The following is a 19,987-nucleotide window of genomic DNA, read 5'->3' on the forward strand; positions in this document are numbered from 1 at the left end:
CTGAGATCACAAAAGCATTGTTATCAAAGCGAAGTGACTTGTCAGGGCACCTGGTACACAAATACCAGGTTTTCAGTCTGGCTTTGCCCCATCTTTGTAAGTCAATTTACAAAAATGTTCTCTGTTCTGTATTTCTCTGTCAAAGCTCCTAAGGTTAGCCCTTTTCCGTCTGATCCATCTCCTTCACTAGCATAAAAGTCAATTGTTCCCTTAGTTTAATTTACCTTGAGAATTCTACCCTCTTAAGCTAGAACTAGGCCAGCAAGGAAATGGTTTCTAGATGTCTTTTTCTTTCCCACTATTTTCCTGTTGCAGGGATTATTGTCAACCGATCTCCTACTTGGGTAAACATTTCCAGCTCTCTAGGACTAAATTCTCCGCTAGTCTGGCCTTCCCCTTCCATCTTCAGTTCACTCGGAGCTTCTCCCTTCTCAGTGACTCCTTTCTGCTGTCCTTTAAGGAATCCCATGCCCTCCTTCTCTTGGATGCCACTCTTTAGCTAAGTGTTGCCACTTTTCAACCACCATCAACTAAGGTGCCTCCATCCCTGGTTGCTTCATTCATAGCACGCGCATTCTAATTCCCGGTCAACTCACACATACAAGCATAAGCTCACTTATAGAAGCCCACTGCGGTGCTCCTTACCTCTAGGTTACATATAAAATAGGATCTTTACAAGCCAGCTGAACACTGGGGACAACTGGGGATTGAAAATGTGAACTGAGTATAACAACCCTTCACTTCTAGATGCCGTTACATTAGAGGAGGCCAGGTGCATTTTGAAAAAAAACAGCCTCGTTTCAGAGGAAAACCTGCAAACTCTGTGAGGGCAGGGATTATGTCTGCTTGTTCACCATGGTACATTCAATTAGGAATAGTGTCGGACACAGAGGGGTATTCAAAAATGTTTGTCGTGCCCTAACCGGTTTGGCTCAGTGGATGGAGCCTCAGCCTGTGGACTCAAGGGTCCCGGGTTCGATTCCGGTCAAGGGCATGTGCCTCGGTTGCGGGCACATACCCAGTGGGGAGTGTGCAGGAGGCAGCTGATCAGAGAGATGTTTCTCTCTCATCGATGTTTCTGACTCTCTCTCTACCCCTCTCCCTTCCTCTCTGTAAAAAAATCAATAAAATATATTTTTTAAAAAAAAATGTTTGTCGCAATGTAATGAGAAGTTTCAGTCTTTTCATGCTCCACAAGGAAAAAAAATCTTTTTGGAGGAGGCAGATGATTTTGCATGATTCTTTGGGACTTCTATTATAGAAAGAACTATTTATTCATTAAAAAACATAAACATGTGGAGCCAGACACTGCCTTGTGTCAACTAAGCGCTTCCTTTACTAATAAGTGCTAAATTTACTAGCACTCACTAGAGAAGAGCTTTTTATAATTTTGATTTCACTTAGGCAGCATCCTACAAGCACTGTTGACCCAGCTCACCCTCCTGCCGTGATCTTTTTGTACCATACCCTACCAAAACTGATGCAAAGGCAGAAGAAGGTTTTGAGTTACTCTCACTAATTACCTGTTATTGAAGTTGGCCTGATTATTCTTGTTCAGTAACATGACCTAAAATAGCAAAATGTTTTCATGAGAGAAACATGGGCATGTAATCTCATTGCTTTCTCTTCGGAGATACCCACCCGTGTCCTGGGAACTTGGGATCTACCCGAGAGAGTTGCTAAGGGAATAACGTAGCCTTTTCATAACCTTCTGTATATTTCCCTTACAAAAGAACTTGATTATTATTCACTAACATTAGAATTAACACACAACACTGATAACTAATTTTAAGTGATATATTGCATTTAAGTGGAAGTTTAACCTCTAATAGCTTTTTGCTAGCAAAGAATCGTTTAGGATTCAAAATGCAAATTGGACCTGAAAAAGAAAAATTATTTTTAGACGTATGGCACTTCAATTTCACTGTAACACAGTTTCAGGGCTTTCATTTATTAGCAGAATATGTTTTGGGTTGTGAAATTTTAGAGGGATCCCTATTGGAAAATTGTTGAGTGTCCTCTTTTGGCTGTGAGCCATTCATTTAAATAGGTTATTTAAAAAGATAAAGCTGAAGAATTTTATTCATTTGGCTAACTAAGGGTTATTATTGTGGATCCATTAGACTTGGGATTTCTGTGATTATCTCAAGAAATTTTAAAATCCAGGGCCAAATGAGGTGAAAAAAATTCATGTAGCTGCTATACTCATGTTGTGGAGCAATTAAATTTTTAATTGGGCATTTAAAGAAACAGAAAAATACAGTGGTTTCTGTATAATTTAATTTGGATTTTCCCTCGTTATTTGGAGTGTGGCAGAATGATATTGTAGAAAAAAACTCAACTTAAAATTAGACCTGGGCACAATCTAAATTCATACTGGTGACCCAGGGCATGTAACCACTCTGTACCTACATTTCTTTCAAATAGAGATAGCACGTCCTACTTTACAGAGCAGTCATAAGGAGGAAAAATAATTAAAACCAGAATCATAGTTAAGAGCTCAGACTGGTCACCAGGATGCTTATGGTCAAGCTTTGCGACTTAATAATGGTGTGACTGTGGGTACAGATTCCTTATCCTCAATTTTTACATCTTTAAAATGGCTACACAAATATTGTTACCATATAGAGTTAAATAACTTAGAAAAGTGCCTTGCATGATTGACATATGTCAAACACTGACTTCATTGTTATTACATGTATCTTTGGCTAAACCCAAATGAAAAATTGTCTAGTTAACATTCTATATATAAAGCTGATAGTTCATCTATAAATCTAATAGTGAATGAATTCTTAATTAACTATTTACTAGTATAGGTTTGTGCCTGTGTGTGTATGTATGCCTATGCATTTAAGGTAAATTGGTCACATGTATAGAATAAATATAATTATAGGGTGTCCCAAAATTCATGCAAGAAGTAATTTTGATAGAAAACACAGGTTTATAATTAAAAATTGTAAATGTTTTATTGATTCATAAAGTATACAGTATAGGGTTATATATGGAATAGCACATTGGGTAAATGGCCTCCACAGCTTTGCTGGCACATACGCAAAGCTGTGGTCTTCACTGGTCTTCATTGTCCTTGCTCCTGGGCCATAATGGTACTTGGTAATGCTTATCAAATTGAAGGGATTGAAATAAAAGGGAAACAGATATTAGAATCTGATTCAATAAACCAAGTAAAATTAGGCTTTTCTTTTTTGTTGTTGTTGTTAATGCTCACGCAAAATTTCAAATCTTGCGTGAATTTTGGGACACTCTATATAAATTAAGTATTCCTCTAGCTAGAACATACACACAAAAAACAGGTCTCCTTTCTTGAGAGCCAAAGTTCTACAGAGTAAATTCTCTGTGCTTGAAAACTTCCCTCCGACTTACTTGTGTAAACCCACATACAGTTTCTGAACAGTTAGTTGTAGAGTGATGGCTTTTCTTGGAGCTGACCAATTAGACGGGTCTAAGACTTGACCTTGCCTTAGCTGGAACTTAACCAGAGGTTGACAGAGAGTGTTTGAATTAAATGATAAACTCCCAGACCAGATTACATTCAGCATCAGGTATTGCCTCACCCTCAATCTTTTCAATTCAGTTATCACAGAAATAGTCAGGGAGAGGGATTTTATTTAACACTGAGGAGTGGATTGTGGAAGAATCCAGAATGTTTGTAATGCAAACCATTTGGTTTTTATTAGCAGTAGTCTGTGTGTTTGCTCATTTTCAGTCATTTTCTCTTCAGGAATGGTCCCCCAGATTCTAGTTTCCACATTTCTGCCTTTTGAATGGAGTCCTTTGTGACCCATTGTGATTACATTGCATTTTCCTTGTGTCCTTTCAGAATGTTCCGACTGTGCCTTAATTTTGGTTGGGGGATGGGTGGGAGGATGGCGCAGCAGGAAAATGTGGTCAGCAATACTTTCAGAATGTTGTCAAAGGAGGTTCACAAATTATCAAAAATTGCCTAGGAGAAATGTCAGGCTTGGTGTTAATAAAGCAAACATTTAGGACAGAAGATTGGATTAGAAATGTGTTTCCTAAGGTCTTCACAGGAATATTTGCTCCTGGTACCTCAACATTTATCTGACCTTCCTAGGCACTTCCAGAACAGTCCGAAGCAAGACTGATTGTAGTGATTTTAAGATAGTGGAATGAAAATGCTGTGCGGTTGGGGTCAAAAAGCCAAGAGCTTTGGTGGAGTTGGGGAGAGCAAGCTGAAAACGGTTTTGCTCATATACCGTTCCCTAAACCTTGCTCCATGCAGCGCGAGACTAGCCAGTAAAGAAATTATGCTGTGGAGCCAGATAAGATGCCTAACCTATTTAACATGTTTACACTCAAATATGTTGTGGCTGAGAGTTTTTAAAATACAGTAGAAATGGAGAAAAAAATTATTTGCATCCCATTTCCACTTAATTTTGTTGCCTGTTTTATACATTTTCCTAGACATTTCAAAAAGCTTCAGACTAAAAATGGACAGAAGTATAAAAGATCCTAATCATTTGTGAATTCCCTATTTGACAATTTGCCTCCGGGCTAACCTTTATTTGTGATTTCATATTCAGTATTTGTGATTTCAAATTCAGTATTCAGACATGCTCAGATTGGTGAAAGATTTGAGTCGCCATACAGGTGCATACCCAGCCCAGGTCCAACAAGGAGATTGTAAGCACAGGTCCTTCACTTGGTCTGTTTAGTGTGACTTTTTTTCACATATTTTATGCATTTTGCTGGTTATTTCATTGTGTAAGATGGCCCTCAAGCATAGTGCTAAGGGTATACCTGACTTTCCTAAGCATAGGAAGACTGTGATATGCCTTCCAGAGAAAAGATGAGCGTTAGATAACCTTTGTTCAGGTATGAGTTATAGTGACTGTTGTGAGCTCATTGTTAGAATCAATGATATATATTAAATAAGGTGTCTTTAAATTCAACAGAAACACACATAAAACATGATTTTGTATTGATCGGTTTATGAAAATGTATGATCAGAAACTCATATAAACCTAACCTTGTGCTTCCCCAATGATTCAGTACTCGCTAATTCAGTGTAAGTGGTGACATTAGGACAAAATTCCAGTGAATAATGAAAATTAACTGTATTTGTTTTGTAATTCCCATAAATTACATTGCATTCTCACCGGAAAGCATCGATGACCTACTAAGTAGAGAGCAACATTAAATAAAATTAAGCCCACAAAAAAGTGCTACAGTACAAAGCTTTGTGCTATTCAGATGATTTATTTGTTATGTGAATCATAGTTATATCAGGTTACCTTTATATTACCGGCAATTTCCCCAGAAGCTCTGTACACATACAGAAATTTCTTTAACACACACACCCACAGGACCAGAAAAGTCATTTGTAGGGAATATACATAATATATATATATAGTATATAAACATTGACATATTTGCTGTATACATGTTTGTACACACAGACCCAGGGAAAAGCCCTGAGACTGAAAATCTATCTGTGTAAGCAGAAGGCAGGAAAAAATGGACGAAAGAGGCTGACAACTCCAGGATCAAGAGTGTAGTAAGGGAACTTACATACGAAGTGTGTCTTGGGCAATGGCAAGACTGTGTGGCAGGTGCTAAAGAATTATATAGAACAGGGCAGGATGGATGGGGTACTGGTGTGTGACCTGCCTCAGATAAGGGGAAACTGCCTTACATGCTTGCCTGGTGCAGGACAATGGCCTGATCCAGGAACCAGCATGCTATGGGGACATAGGGAAAGGGTCAATCAGACAGTCTCTGAGGCGATTTATGGGGAGCAACCTCCCTTCTGGCCCGGATCTAGCTTTGGGATCTCTCCTCCACAGTATAGTGCTTCAAATCCCATATTCAGTTAGCATCCGATTGATGTGATTGGAAGGGAGATAGGAAAGGGGACAGTCTTGCAGCATGAGAGGCATTGATTGGCAGAACAAGGCTTTTTTCCTCTGGAAGTAGACATGCAGCAGGGTTCCAGAGTAGCTGGAATTCCAGCATGTCTAATCGTGTTCTAGCAACTGGTGGAATGGTGATGCCTCACATCTGTTGCCTGCAAGGCATAGATGCTTCTTGAGATAGAGAGCTCATCTTAAATGCACAGAGAGTCAAGCTTGACAAAAATGTTTCTTGGACAAAGCCTTGACCATCAGAGATGAGAAGTGATCCTGAATATAGTGCAGTTTTGCTTCTGTGATCTACTCCCAAATCACACCTTCTGGTCCTTGTGGTTTTTGGGAGAGGGAAGCGTGGAGGTAAAATGGAGAAGAGCCCTTCACCTCGAGGCAGGAGCCCACCTCAGGACTCCTCTAAGACAATGGAAGATGGAAGAGAGGCATTTTCATGCAGCAAACAGCTCCAGCACCAGAGGGAACTGGGTCATGGATGGGATCTGGGGTGGGAGGTTGTGGAGGCCAAGTCAGCACAGTAGAGGGGAAGTGGGCTTGTACAGGAGACATGTGTGTGGCTCCCTGTAATACTGTGCTGGGGACGCAGAGACTGAAGTGCACTTAGAAATATGGTTTGTCAGGATGTGAGCCCACTCATACCCACAGGCTGGAAAGACATGAAGAAATAATTGGCCTCATTCATCTACTAATAAATGGGCCCATCTTTACTTTCTGATATTGGGTTCTCTTGTCCTTATTCTCCATGCTTCTCTATTGTCTGATCTGATGGTTCTCCCTTGACGGCTCATTAGAACCACTCAGGAGGCTTTAAAAAATGCCTGGACCACCCTGGCTGGTGTGGCTCAGTGGCACTGTAGGGTTTGGGTTAGATTCCCAGTCAAGGGCACGTGCCTGGGTTGCGGGTTCACTGCCCTTCCCCCCCCCACCCTCCACTCCCTACTCCCCACTCCTGTTGGGGTGTGTGCAGGAGGAAACCAGTGTATGTGTCCTTTCACATCTGTGTTTCTCTCTCTCTCCCCACTCCCTTCCACTCTCTGAAAAAAGCAATGGAAAAAATATCCTCATATGAGGATTAAAAAACCAAAAACCTGGACCACACAAAGATTCTGATTCAGTCGATCAGGGGTAGATCCTGGGCATCTGTATATTTAAAAGCTTCTAAGATGATTCACATGGTTAACCAGAGTTGAAAAGTATTGCTCTGAAAACATGACTGAGATTGTTCACTCTCTCTACCCCAGTGTATTCTATTCATCCAAGGAGAGGTGAGGCAGGAATCCCGCTAAATATGCAGACATTTCTTTAAAACATGTCCACATCATGTCCACGTCAAGAAAATGCAATCCCTGAGGTGCCTTTGAGAGTGAGTGGCTTCCATACCACTTTCCCGTCTGCTTGCCCAATGGAAAGAATGCATCTAATTTCCCCCTGTCCTTCTTCCAAGCCACTACAGCCCCTCCAAGTGCTGCCTTTGACCCAGCACTAGTTGCTGGTGATAAAGTTGGTATCGGGGAAGGAGGGGAACTGTGGTTATGAGAGTAGCAGGGAGAAGAGGAAGTAAAGAAGAGGGCAGGGCCAGGGGTAATTGAGAAGGAATGGAAAAGAAGTACAAGTTACTGCTTCTCATATATTCCCATCTGCTGTATCCAAAGTATAGTGGAAGAGGATGAGCTGAGAGCCACAGATACTTAAGTGCAAGTCCTGGGACTCCATCATTTATTAGTTGCTTGATTTGAGAAAAATCACTTAATCTTGTACAGTCACCCACCCTTATCCATGAGGGATATGTTCCAAGACTCCCATGGCTACCTGAAATTGCAGATAAGTATCAGACCCTATAGGTACTATGTTTTTCCTATACATACACACATCATACCTTTTTACTTAAAGAAAGCACTTTACAGCTACTCTTTAGCATACCTGAATTCCTAGCATCACTATTCTTGTGCTTGGGGGCCATTATTCAGTAAAATAGGGCTACTTGAACATAAGCTCTGAGATACCTGGACAGTCAATCTGATAACCGAGATAGCTACTAAGAGACTAACAAGTGGGGAGCATATATAGCATAGATATGCCAGACAAGTGATGATCCACATCTGGGCAAGATGGACCATAGCAGTGCGAGATTTCATCATGCTATTCAGAACAGTGTGCAACTTAAAACTTATGAATTGTTTATTTCTGGACTTTTCTATTTGATACTTTTGGACCGTGGTTAATTGTATGTAACTGACACCATGGAAAGCCAAACCACAGGTAAGGGAGGACTACTGTAGAACTAAAGAGTGGTGATGCTCAGGAATTCAAAGCAGGCCTGCCTGATTTAAGCACCCCAAACATTTCCCTAATCCATACCCACACGACAGACCCTTGGTAATGAATACGGCAATTAATAACTTCCCAGATGGTAGTTGAGCTTGTTTTTAAATTCCTATAGTCAAATAAGTTGGGAGAATGTTACAAGAAGATTAGTTTGGAAAATAATGGTGTGTCATTTATTATCAGGCTAGAAAATTCAGAATTGTCATTCACAAGAAATAAGCTCATTATTAATAGAAGATTACTTTTTCTTGTCTTTATGTGACTATTTTCTTCAATTAAAAATAGACTTTTTTTCTTATTGTGAAAGCAATACACGTTCATCTAATACAAATTAGAAAATAAAGATAAGCAAATAACACAAAATTAAACACACTCATATTCCCTCCACCTGGATATAACTGCTGTAAATGCCCTCTAGACTTTCTGTGCTTTTATACAGTTTTTTAAAAATCCTAGTATACTAGTACTCTCTCCTTCACCTTACAAACATCTGGTCAACAGCACTCCACATCAGTACATTTGCCTTTACTACATCCATTTTTATATCTACTTATTAAGGTGAATAACTTTGTTTTTAAACCACATTTGTTTACTCAGAAGTCACAGACCCACAGATAAGGAAACATCTGAAGAACCCAGGTGTGGCTCTGTAGAGAGGTTGAGTAATTCAAAACAAAGTGCAAAATATAAAAACAGTTACAACCAGTTTGACAGTCGTGTGTCTGTTTCCTACAGCCCTCTGCCCACACGTCTGCCGCTGACTTCAAAGAAAAGTCAGCACAGACGAGGTCCAGAGGATAAGGTGCAAAACCAGAATCAGACCCACGATAAGCGATTAAAGGAAGGTTGATCAAAGACCCAGCATAAAATTGCTAGCCCTTGACTTGCCTTGGCCCACGGCCCCAAAATACTCATCAGAACAGAGAGCTCTCTTTGAAGTGATTGGAGGCGCCCGTACCCAGATGAGCTCTCTGGCCAAAGGGATATTTAAAAAGGGACACAGGAAGGAGTTTGCAGACTTGTCTCTTCCTCTCTCTTGTCTGCATATCCCTCACAAATTGTTTGAATGCTGCTGCTTTGGTTTGTTGTCCAGATGTAAGTAGTTGAACTGTACTGGGTATGAAGGGAGGAATTTAGCCTAAGAGGAGAAGGGTTGTCTTTGTTCCTTGTGGGAGATTAGGGAAGTAGCGGAAGCATGCGCAAGGCAGTGGGTTCGCACTCATGAGCATAAGAGCTCTGCAACCACCACTCCTCCTTTTTGTTCCCGGTGTTTAAAAGGGTATTTCCAAAGAGGCAATAAGACATGCTCATTCTACTCATTCATTGCTTGTTCACGGCTCTCCCTACTGGGAGTTTACTGCTCTTTATGGTGTTAGGACATAAACCATCCATTGCCCCAGAGAAGGAAAGAAAATAGAAGGGCTCCCCAAATGGCAGTAGCCTTTACAACATTCAGGTTAAATTTTTTCAAGTGTTTTGAAAGACAAGAGTTACATAAAATTGCTAAAAATGTATGCTTAGAACATCGTAGTTAGCACTTCTTTCAGGCTTCAGTTTTTTGTTTTGTTTTTCTGTTTACATGATAATCTTCTATGTTTTTAGGATCTATATTTTCGTTTCCCCTGCTATCGTTTCTTCATTTCCTTTCAAGTTCAAGGGGATTACTTTTCTCTCCACTTTTTTTAGATTAATTTTTTAATCTTTACCTGGGGTTCCAAGGTAACGTTTTTTACTGACAAGTCTGGATTGAGCACCATGTTAGGCTCCATGAGAACTGGGATATGCATTTCCTCCTTTACCAGAACCCACAGTCCAGGGAAGGAGATAGGGATTTTCCAACAACAAATAACTAATATGATGCCAGCTGATGCCAGCTTTGTAAGGATTATCCTTCATAAAGAAGGAGGATTTGAACTGGGCCTTGAAAATGCCTGAAATTTCTAAGTGTGGAAAAATAGAGAAAGGATATTTTAGGAGAAGTTGAGGCAACATGGTCAAAGGTGTGGAAACAGGAAAACTATAAGGTCTTTCACAGCAGAAACTCAGTACATTCATTTTTTTGAGGCAGCTGGCTCATGTGAGGAAGGAATGAGAGAGAAGCTTCACTGGATATAATAGGGTCAGAGTATGCTGTGGGATCTGGAATTTATTAGGAATGCAAAAGGGTTATATTGAGACCGTGGGAGTAGAAAATGGTATGCTGAATTGTTATGACAGTTAATCTGACTGGCACACAGAATGGGTGGCATGGAGAGAAGCCTGGGGCCATAGTTTGGGTGTAAGTGCAAAAGTAGAGCCTGAGAGAAGGATGGGGGGAGGCGGGGGGGGGGGCGGGGGGGGGTGAGGAGTAAGGTCTGAAAGAGAATAGAAATGGTGGGAATTGGAAGGATGGGATGGACTCTGGAGCTTGTGAAATGAGAATTGGTCTGACGTGCAGAGTCGGGGAGGGGATGTGGAGGAGGAAGGAGTTACAGGACTCATTGATGATTTGGGAATATTGCCACACAAACATACTTGCACATGTTTTACTGAGGTACTGGATGATGGGAATACAAAGAGGTTAGGGTCATCATCAGAATGGTTATGAAGACAGATAGGTAACTACCATGAGAAACCCAATGTAGCTTCATCTAAGCATAAAAGACTGATTGAGGCCATGAGCTCTCAGTTCAGAGAAAGAAAAATTCCCTGAAGTTTGGAATAATGGAAGCTTCAGGAAAGAGATGTGACATAGCTGAACCTTGGATAGTGGATAGAATGTGAAGAGAATGGGAGGAGTTAAAAGGGTAAGGTGGGTGGGGTCAGGGGAGAAGCAAAGGCACAGGGTAGGGAAACACAGGTATTTATTTGTGAGACACAGAGCAAGCCCATCTGATTGGAGCAGGAGTTTGTATAAAAATGCAGAGAAGGAAAGGGGGAAAAGTGGAGATTTGATTGGTCTAGTAAAGATTTAGAGGCCAAATTAAGGAGTTGTAATTTAACCAACCTACTGTGAAGCCACTGACATTTGAGCAAGGGAGTGGGCCTGTGCTAAAGGGTATTTTTTGGAAAGTTTAATCTGTGAAACTGTGGAATGTATACATATAAGGAGATAGTACTAGGAAGGTGAATAATTGGGTGACCTTTAGTCAGAAGAGAATGAAGATAAACTAGGTTGACATTGATCATGGAAAGAATATAGAAAATAGACAAAGTTATTCCCGGTAAGTCCGAGGTCCTGGGAGAAATAGACTTTTACCCAAGGTTCAAACCTGGGAGGCTGTGAAAACAATTGTCCTATATATCAAAGACTAAAAGTCCAGGGAGAACTGGTTTGGAGGCAACCCAGAAAGTTGGAGCCTGAGATGGCAGCCAAGCCAGTGAGTGGGTCCATAAGGTGGTGAGAAGTGGGGGTTCGAGGCTCAGCTGGAAAACAGACTTACCATTCCAAGTTGAAATATTCCTCACAGCACAGCAATTGTGTGAAGTTTTTAATGAAATGATTTTAGTCAGACACTGAAGTATTTCCAGAAGCTCATCTGAGAACTTATACTCTCTTGATACAGATGAATTCTCAATTGCTCTCCTGTTTTCCTTGCAAAACAGTTCACCTTGTCTGAGAAAGAAAGAAAGAACATGCAGAGAGCAGTGGGGAGGTTTTTCTCACTCTTCCAGGTGTAGAGATTGTGGGCATTGGGCCTCCTTTCCGTGATTCTTTCCTGCAGTGGAAATAATTCATGTTTTATGCATCTTTCTATCCATTGTAGCACCTAGCACAGTCAGTGTTTTGTACATTGTAAGTACGCAGTGTTGGTTGATTTGCATCTTCATTGCAGTGCTCAAAGATAAAAGAGTGGACATAAGAAACACTAATGAGCTTAATGACAGACTCTACATAAACAAATGCAAATGTGATGTCAAATTTGAATTGCAAAAATTGTGTAAGCAAGGTTCAAGAAGTAATAAATGTAGCTTCAGATCTTGACTACAATGATCAAACCCATTAACAATCCCTCATCCCTTGGAGTTTGAGAGACATTCAAAAGTCATAGCTCCTTGAAGGCAGAGTCATCAGCTCAAATTGTCAGGATGAAGACTGACCTTGTATTAACTCCAAGCCCAGGACAGCCAAGGCTGACCTATATGTGGTTCTTCATCTGAGATGGGAATTAGCAAGAACCTAAGTTATTTGAGGGAGCGGGTGAGATGTAGGATGGAAGGCCTCAGACCTTTTAAGAATGAAACCAATCAACTGTGGTAAAGGAGGACTATCCATAGGTAATGTTCATCATTCCACTCTGAACTGACAGTTATATCTGAGAAAAAGGAGCATCAGGCCAGTTGACTTGCTCATAAGGTGGAAGCAACATACTTTTCCCCCTCCTCCAAACTAAAGGAACACACCCTTTGTTTTGTCTCACTTGTCTGGTCCTTCAGCTGCTCGACTCATCCAGAACATGGATCCCACTACCGAGCCTTGTTCCGACTTTTTCAAATACGCCTGTGGAGGCTGGTTGAAACGCCATGTCATTCCTGAGACCAGCTCCCGCTACAGTAACTTTGACATTTTAAGAGATGAACTAGAAGTCATTTTGAAAGGTTAGTGAAGTTTGTGTCTGTGCATCCAAGATTTCTCTCTTAATTTATCCATATTTAAAGATACAACTCTTGGCCTTTATGGGGAACATGTGCAGGATTAAAGTCGTAATCCCTCCAAGTTTTGTGGAACCACCACTTAGGCATGCTGAGGGTGGTAGACACTGAAATGGATATGTTGGCATCTCTTAGCATTCCTGCTTTCATTTGTAGCTACACAAACAATAACCCTATTATTTCTAGAGATGGCATCTTTATGCCATTATACAGAAGAAGAAATTAAGTGATTTCCACTAACCACCACCTCCCTAGTTTTCCCACCCTGACCCTGTGTTGACATCACTATAAAACATCTAACCCAGCTTTACACACTCTCCCTGGGAATTTGAAAAAGTCATATCTAGTCCCCCACTATCCTCTATCCTTTGTTCTCCACCAGAAGTTACTTTGTAGAACGAGTTTTGCTATTTTCTGACATCCCTATAAGCAGAACAATTCGTTCAATGTATTGGGAGCCTGAACAGTAAAATCACACAGAAATCAAACAGAATTGTTTCCAGTCCTCAGGAGGACTATCATATTAAATTCCAAATTCCTCTGTATTATTATTATCTTTTTATTTCAGTGTGAAACCAAAGTAACTTTTCTGTGGCAGAGCAATCCACATCACTGTTCACACACACACACACACACACACACACACACACACGATAATCTAGTTGAAAACACTTTCATGTAACTCGGCCAATGAAACTAACTCCCAGTCCTGCACTAGGAATAATGATTAGGAAAAGGGGCTGGTTTTCCCCTGTAGGGTTTTTGGCAGGGGAACGGAGTGAACATACATACAAAGAAGCAAGTTTGTTACTGAACCTGTGTTGAAAATGTTCATTACAGCTGCCAATGAGTGATTATATTCCTGCATTTTATTAACTGCCCCATTTCAGATGTCCTTCAGGAACCCAAATCTGATGATATAGCAGCAGTGCAGAAAGCAAAAACATTGTACAGATCGTGCATAAATGAATGTAAGTGCTCCTCACTCTATTTCATCAAGAGTGTGTCAAAATATGCGTAGACTTCTTAATACATTTATTTTCATTGCTTTCTAAAGCTATTATTGATAGCAGAGGTGGCGGACCTCTACTCAAAGTGTTACCAGATATATATGAATGGCCAGTAGCCACAGAAGACTGGGAGCAAGTATATGGTAAGGCAGTGTTCCTTCTTCGTTTGAAAAAATTTCCAATAAAAATCTATGTTATTATTATGCTGTGTATCATGTTACTGCACTGAAGCTTCTAAAGATGTACTTCACCTTTCATTGCTTTAGGTACTTCTTGGACAGCTGAGAAGGCTATGGCACAACTGAATGCTAAATATGGGAAAAAAGTCATTATTAATTTTTTTGTTGGCACGGATGATAAAAACTCTTCAAAATATATAATTCATGTAAGTTTGCATGGCTGTCAGCCAAAGTTATCTTTAAATTGTAATAAAACTTCCACACACGTTGCTGTTATTAATACTTAGAAACAACGCCCATTCTCATTTGAATTGCATGGGCAAGGAGGTAATACATTAGTGCTCCATCCCTGATATCTGGATTCCCCAAGTATATTTTGAAAATGTTTTCTTTATGTTGTGTTATAGACGTTCATCTCTCCTTTTTGCTTCCATTTTTAAAATACTTCTCCTTTCATAAAATAAATAAGCAATGAAAATCTTTAGGCTCCTCCTACTTAGAAAAAGCACCTGGTTTCTCTGTATGTTCACCAGTGTGGTCTGGTTTACAATAGCTTTGCAGGTCTGGAAACCAGATTTCCTAATTGCTTTTAAAAAGAACATAGAGAAGGGATTTTGAACACAATTGTGGTTCTCGCTGAAGAATGTCTATACTTTTTTCTCAATTAAGGTAAATAAGATGCCATTCTTTCCAGATGGCTTTGTTAGATTTTTAAAAATTGAATTTATTGGGGTGACATTGGTTAATAAAATTATACAGGTTTCAGGTGTACAATTTTATATCTCATCTGTACATTGTGTTGTGTGCTCACCAGCCCAAGTCAAGTCTCCTCCCATCACCATTTATCACCCCATACCCTCCTCTACCTGCCCCCACTCCCCACTCCCCTTTCCTTCTGAATTTTTAAAAAATATATTTTTATTGATTTCAGAAAATAAGGGAGAGGGGGAGAGAGATAGAAACATCAATGACGAGAGAGAATCATTGATCGGCTGCCTCCTGCACACCCCCATCTGGGTATCAAGCCCACAACCTGGGCATGTGCTCTTGACTGGAATCGAACCTGGGACCCTTCAGTCCACAGGCCAATGCTCTATCCACTGAGCCAAACCAGCTAGGGCTGGATTTTTATTTTATTTTTTTAAATGTAAGCCATTCAATTAGGTTTATCTAAGGTGTCACTTAAAATGGGATTTATACCTAATGAGTGTGTTTGGAACAGACTAAAAAATTTATAAAGCTTTTATTTTGTCTCCTATAACATAAACTAACTCAAAAGTTGCGGGTCACAGAATCATATTTATGTCGCTATTGCATAAATATTCATGGTTATTTGTTAAAGTCACGAAAGATATTTAATCTGACTCTCTTCTCTCTTTGGGCTCTCAGTATCCTGCATTATCATTATAAGAACATTTAAAAAAGTATATATTTTATTGATTTTTTTTAAAGACAGAGGAAGGGAGAGAGATAGAAATATCAATGAGAAACATCATCGATAAGCTGCGTCCTGCATGCCCACCAAAATGCATCTGGGAATCAAACCAGTGGCCTCTTGGTTCCTGGCTCGACGCTCAGCCGCTGAGCTACACCAGCTGGGCATGAGGGCTTTTTTAAAGGAGGATCAGAAGGTTGGAGAAGGAGCAGGGCCCTTCTTCTGGATATGTGTTTTGGCTCTTTCCATCCAGCCCTTCGGGTGATGTTTCTTTTGTGCTGAATTGTCTCTTCCTGCGAGGATTCTCACTTAAATCATCAATGCTCTCGATGGGCCCTGTATCCATCTTGTTTTCTTTTTTTTTAATCTTCAGTGGCTCAAAATATTTTATTATTAATAATAAACCAAGAAATATTTATCCATGATTGATCATGTCAAACTCAGTTTAGTTGATCATTGAAGACATTTCACTCAAAAGCTTCCCCTGCACCCACCTTCTTACCATGCAGTGCATAGGAAGCGCTCTCACGGAGCTGCGAGTGTGTCCAGGTAGCGCTCTCACAGGGTATGAAGATGGACTGGACACCACAGAGCACACCTGAGTTTGTCTTTTACACACTTAGCTCTCAGCCGCGTCTGCTGACGTCCAGAGCAGAGCAGCTTTGGAGAGAACCAAGGAGGTGTCTCCTCCATTCCCCTACCCGTGGTCGGCAAACTGCTGCTCGCGAGCCACATGCGGCTCTTTGGCCCCTTGAGTGTGGCTCTTCCTAAGCCTTAGGAGTACCCTAATTAAGTTAATAACAATGACCTACCTATATAGTTTAAGTTTAAAAAATTTGGCTCTCAAAAGAAATTTCAATCGTTGTACTGTTGATATTTGGCTCTGTTGACTAATGAGTTTGCCGACCACTGCCTCTATAGGATCTCAAAAAAAGAAAAAAAAAATCTCTGGCAAGATTACAGTAGCTAAAAATGTTCTAGACTTACCATAGAGATTTCCTACCTTTCCCACCTTTTATTTTTATTCCATCTCATTTAAGGGCCGGGGTAGAAGAGAATGTTCCCCAGGCACATATGTTAGAATCTCAGGAAGTAGAATGGCCTATAAATGTGTAATTTAGAAGCTCCTCTCTCCTAGATTCTGACATGTTTTTGTCCACCTGCACCTTCTGTTCTGTTAAAATCCTTACCAGTATATTTTCTGTTCAAGTTTTCCTTTGTTTTTTTTTTTCCCTCAATTATCTGCAGCACAATCTTCCAGATTATCTTTCAGCCATCAGCTTAATACTTTGACATAGTGTGAAAACCATTTCCTAATTATGTGTTCACTCAGTGTGTGATTGTTACCCTTATAAACAGCAAAAACACTGCCGTCTTGTTCTATATCCACTGAATGGTTTATATTCATCTTTTGTGTATTTTTTTATAGATTGACCAACCTCGACTTGGCCTCCCCTCCAGGGACTATTATGAATGCACTGGACTATATAAAGAGGTAAACAAACAAACAAACAAATGAAAAAACACACACACAAAAAGCAATTAACAAAATAAATCTACAGAATCATCTGGTGTAAACTTACAAATAATGAAAAAGACAAAGGCCAAGTGTATGTTCTTTATGTTCTTCACTCTGGACAGACACTTAAAATCAGACACAATCATGAGCTCCCTTTGATAGAATGAATATTCTCAGCAGAATGAAGGTGTTTTAAGAAACAAAGAAACTTGAAATTCCTTATTTGTGTCTTGATTTTCAGCATTTGTCTATGACCCATTTTGAAAAGTCAATTTCAAATGCTTTAATTCCCCTATAAATTGGATCATTTGCAAAATGAACAGATCAGTCAGGGTCTAGGCAGTGGTCGGCAAACTGTGGCTCGCGAACCACATGCGGCTCTTTGGCCGCTTGAGTGTGGCTCTTCCACAAAATACCACATGCAGGCGCGCACATACAGTGTGATTGAAACTTCGTGGTCCATGCGCAGAAGTCAGTATTTTGTGGAAGAGCCACACTCAAGGGGCCAAAGAGCTGCATGTGGCTCACGAGCTGCAGTTTGCCGACCACTGGCCTAGGGCAATATCAATGAGGACTGAAGCATGGTCCGGTATGAGAACATTCGTGGCACCCTTCCAGAGCCTTCTGATTTGACTTTCAGTGGACTAGCTAGAGCACCGGGATCAGACCATTGGTCAGCCAGCCAAGGGGCATCATACTACATAGAACTGATGGATGCTCTGGGGTGCTTCTTCTCATTCCCCAGCCTTACCTTCCTCAGGCTGGCGTTTATGCGCTCTTTTTTATTGATGTAAAGGAACAACAGAAGACAACTCGGCAATGTGACATATTATTAGATATTTTGGAAAGATGTTGGTACTATATATAATGTCTTCATAATTATTTTGTAGCTCAGAAGTAAGTTAACTTTACCTTTGATGATCACAGTGTAGTGATGTGGCTGAAATGAGCCCCTAGTCAAAATTATTAGCTAAATATGTTTATGCTAAACATGTATTTTGTGTAATTTAGTTCAAATAACATGGAATAAATTCACTGTAAGGTATCTTTTTGAATGGCTACATAATATTGAAATGAAGGAAAAGATATAAAAGGCCACACTAATAGCATCATCATGTGGGTGTGGGATTTGAGTTCACTGCAGTCTAGTTACTGTGTGGGTTGCAGCTACTGGCTTTATAAGCTGTCCAGCTGCTTCCTATTGCAGAGTTGAGGGTGACTGAGGAATTTTGGCTCATTTTACTACACTTTCATCATCATCAACCGGGATGTTTTTCATATTTAGAATTGTGTCCTAAAAACATGTCAAAATTTTTTAATCCTAAAAATATACATTTTTATATTAAACGTTTCTGATAGGAAGATACTTGGCAGTCAGTGTATATGTCTGATGTGGTAAATGCATTCTGTTGTTATTCCAAAATGCAGTTGTTAAGATGATGGCGTATTTGTGCATCTTACATTCAACACTATGTCACAACTGAGAACAGGTTACAAATTGGCAGGCATAAGCTTGAGTCTGATATAGAGGCATTTTTGTTTAACCTGCAGTTCTTTGTTTGTTTTTTAATTTGGATTAGTTGCTAATATTTTAAAATGTTAGAAGTTTTGGCTTGAGAATCCAGTTTCTTGATAAATTAGTAGAATTGGAAACCCTAGGCCTCATTGCCATGTGGCAGCAGTTAGGCCCCTTTAGGTAGGTCACTTGTTTTCTAGGTTTGAGCCGTTCTCACCTATATGATTCATTGATTTATGTTGACTTCCTGGTCCCTAGATGTTTGAGTTTGTAAATTAATTGGGTCCTGGCTAAGTTTCAGTAACAAAGAGACCTGAAAATACTGGAGCTCAAACAAGAGAGAAGTTTATTTCTATTTCCTGTTTAAGTCCAAAGGTAGGCAGAAAGTCTAGGTGAGGTAGGAAGCTCTGTTCCATGTGAATGGCCAGGAACATAGCTTCCTTTGATCTTTGACCTTGATAGTGTTGTATATGAGTCTAACTGGTCAAGGTTGATTCACCAGTGCCTGGTTCACATTTCAGGCCACAGGGAAAAGAAAAGGAGATTGGTAGACAAATGATTTCTTTTTTGTGTAAGTGATGCAGACGTTGTATTCATTCCATTGATTAGGACATTGTAATATGGCCACAACTAAATTTTAAGCAGGCTGGGAAATGTAGTCTTAAGCTGGGTAGACATGCATATGTGTCTTATTAAAATTCAGTTTTGGGGGAGGAAGGTTCTATTACTAAAAAGAAGCAATCTCTACCACAGTTTGGGAAATACTACTAGTATATTTGTAGTCAAATAACAGAGTAGGGATCAAATCTAGGAACAATGATATATTATGTTTATAGAGGTGATGAGTGAGACATCTAAAACTCAGAGGGTTATCCCAGAACACTCAGCAAAACAGTAGTAGAACCACAAGTAGAACTTTTGTCCTTATCTATTGCTCCTTCCATTGCATCATTCCAACTTCATAAGAGTATTCCTTCTATAGCACATGGGTTTCTGTAGACATTTTTACTTAATATCTTTTTTTTTTTCTAGAGAACTGTAAACTTAGAGGGAGCAGTGTCATATTTCACTTATCCTTGGCTTTAGTCCCAGTACCCAGCTCAGTTTCTGGTCCTTAGTAATTATCAAATAATTATTGTGGGTCAGTAGATGAATGGTTGAGGGGGAAGATGAAAAGGAAGAGAGGAAAGAAAAAGAAAAGAGAAGAACCCAGTTTCATTAGGGGTCCTTCCTAGTTCCTTACCTTGATTCTTAAGGATGTGTAAACTCTAGAGCATCCATAGCTCATAGAATACACTTCCTGAGCATCTTGTAAACATCTTACAAACCATGTATCCTTTCATCTTTTCAAACTCTGCTACAGTCAATTTGCCTGAGATATTTACACATTCAGTGAGCCTCATACTTTTGCATTATTTTATTGAAAAGAACCAACAGAAGTTTTGAAGAATTACATGAGGTTGCCAAC

General features: G+C 40.0%; 1 protein-coding gene across 1 annotated transcript in view; it reads left to right on the forward strand.

The window, feature by feature from the left end:
- The window catches only part of MME (membrane metalloendopeptidase), a 95,499-nt gene that overhangs the window by 22,893 nt on the left and 52,619 nt on the right, over positions 1-19,987 (forward strand). The window contains exons 4-8 of the mRNA XM_081085225.1: positions 12,645-12,806; positions 13,751-13,831; positions 13,918-14,013; positions 14,137-14,255; positions 16,914-16,979. Of these exons, the coding sequence (XP_080941351.1) occupies positions 12,645-12,806; positions 13,751-13,831; positions 13,918-14,013; positions 14,137-14,255; positions 16,914-16,979 (524 nt within the window). The remainder of the gene's footprint in view (positions 1-12,644; positions 12,807-13,750; positions 13,832-13,917; positions 14,014-14,136; positions 14,256-16,913; positions 16,980-19,987) is intronic.

The sequence above is a fragment of the Myotis nattereri genome (assembly GCF_964212035.1).
Source record: "Myotis nattereri genome assembly, chromosome: 3".
NCBI lineage: Eukaryota > Metazoa > Chordata > Mammalia > Chiroptera > Vespertilionidae > Myotis > Myotis nattereri.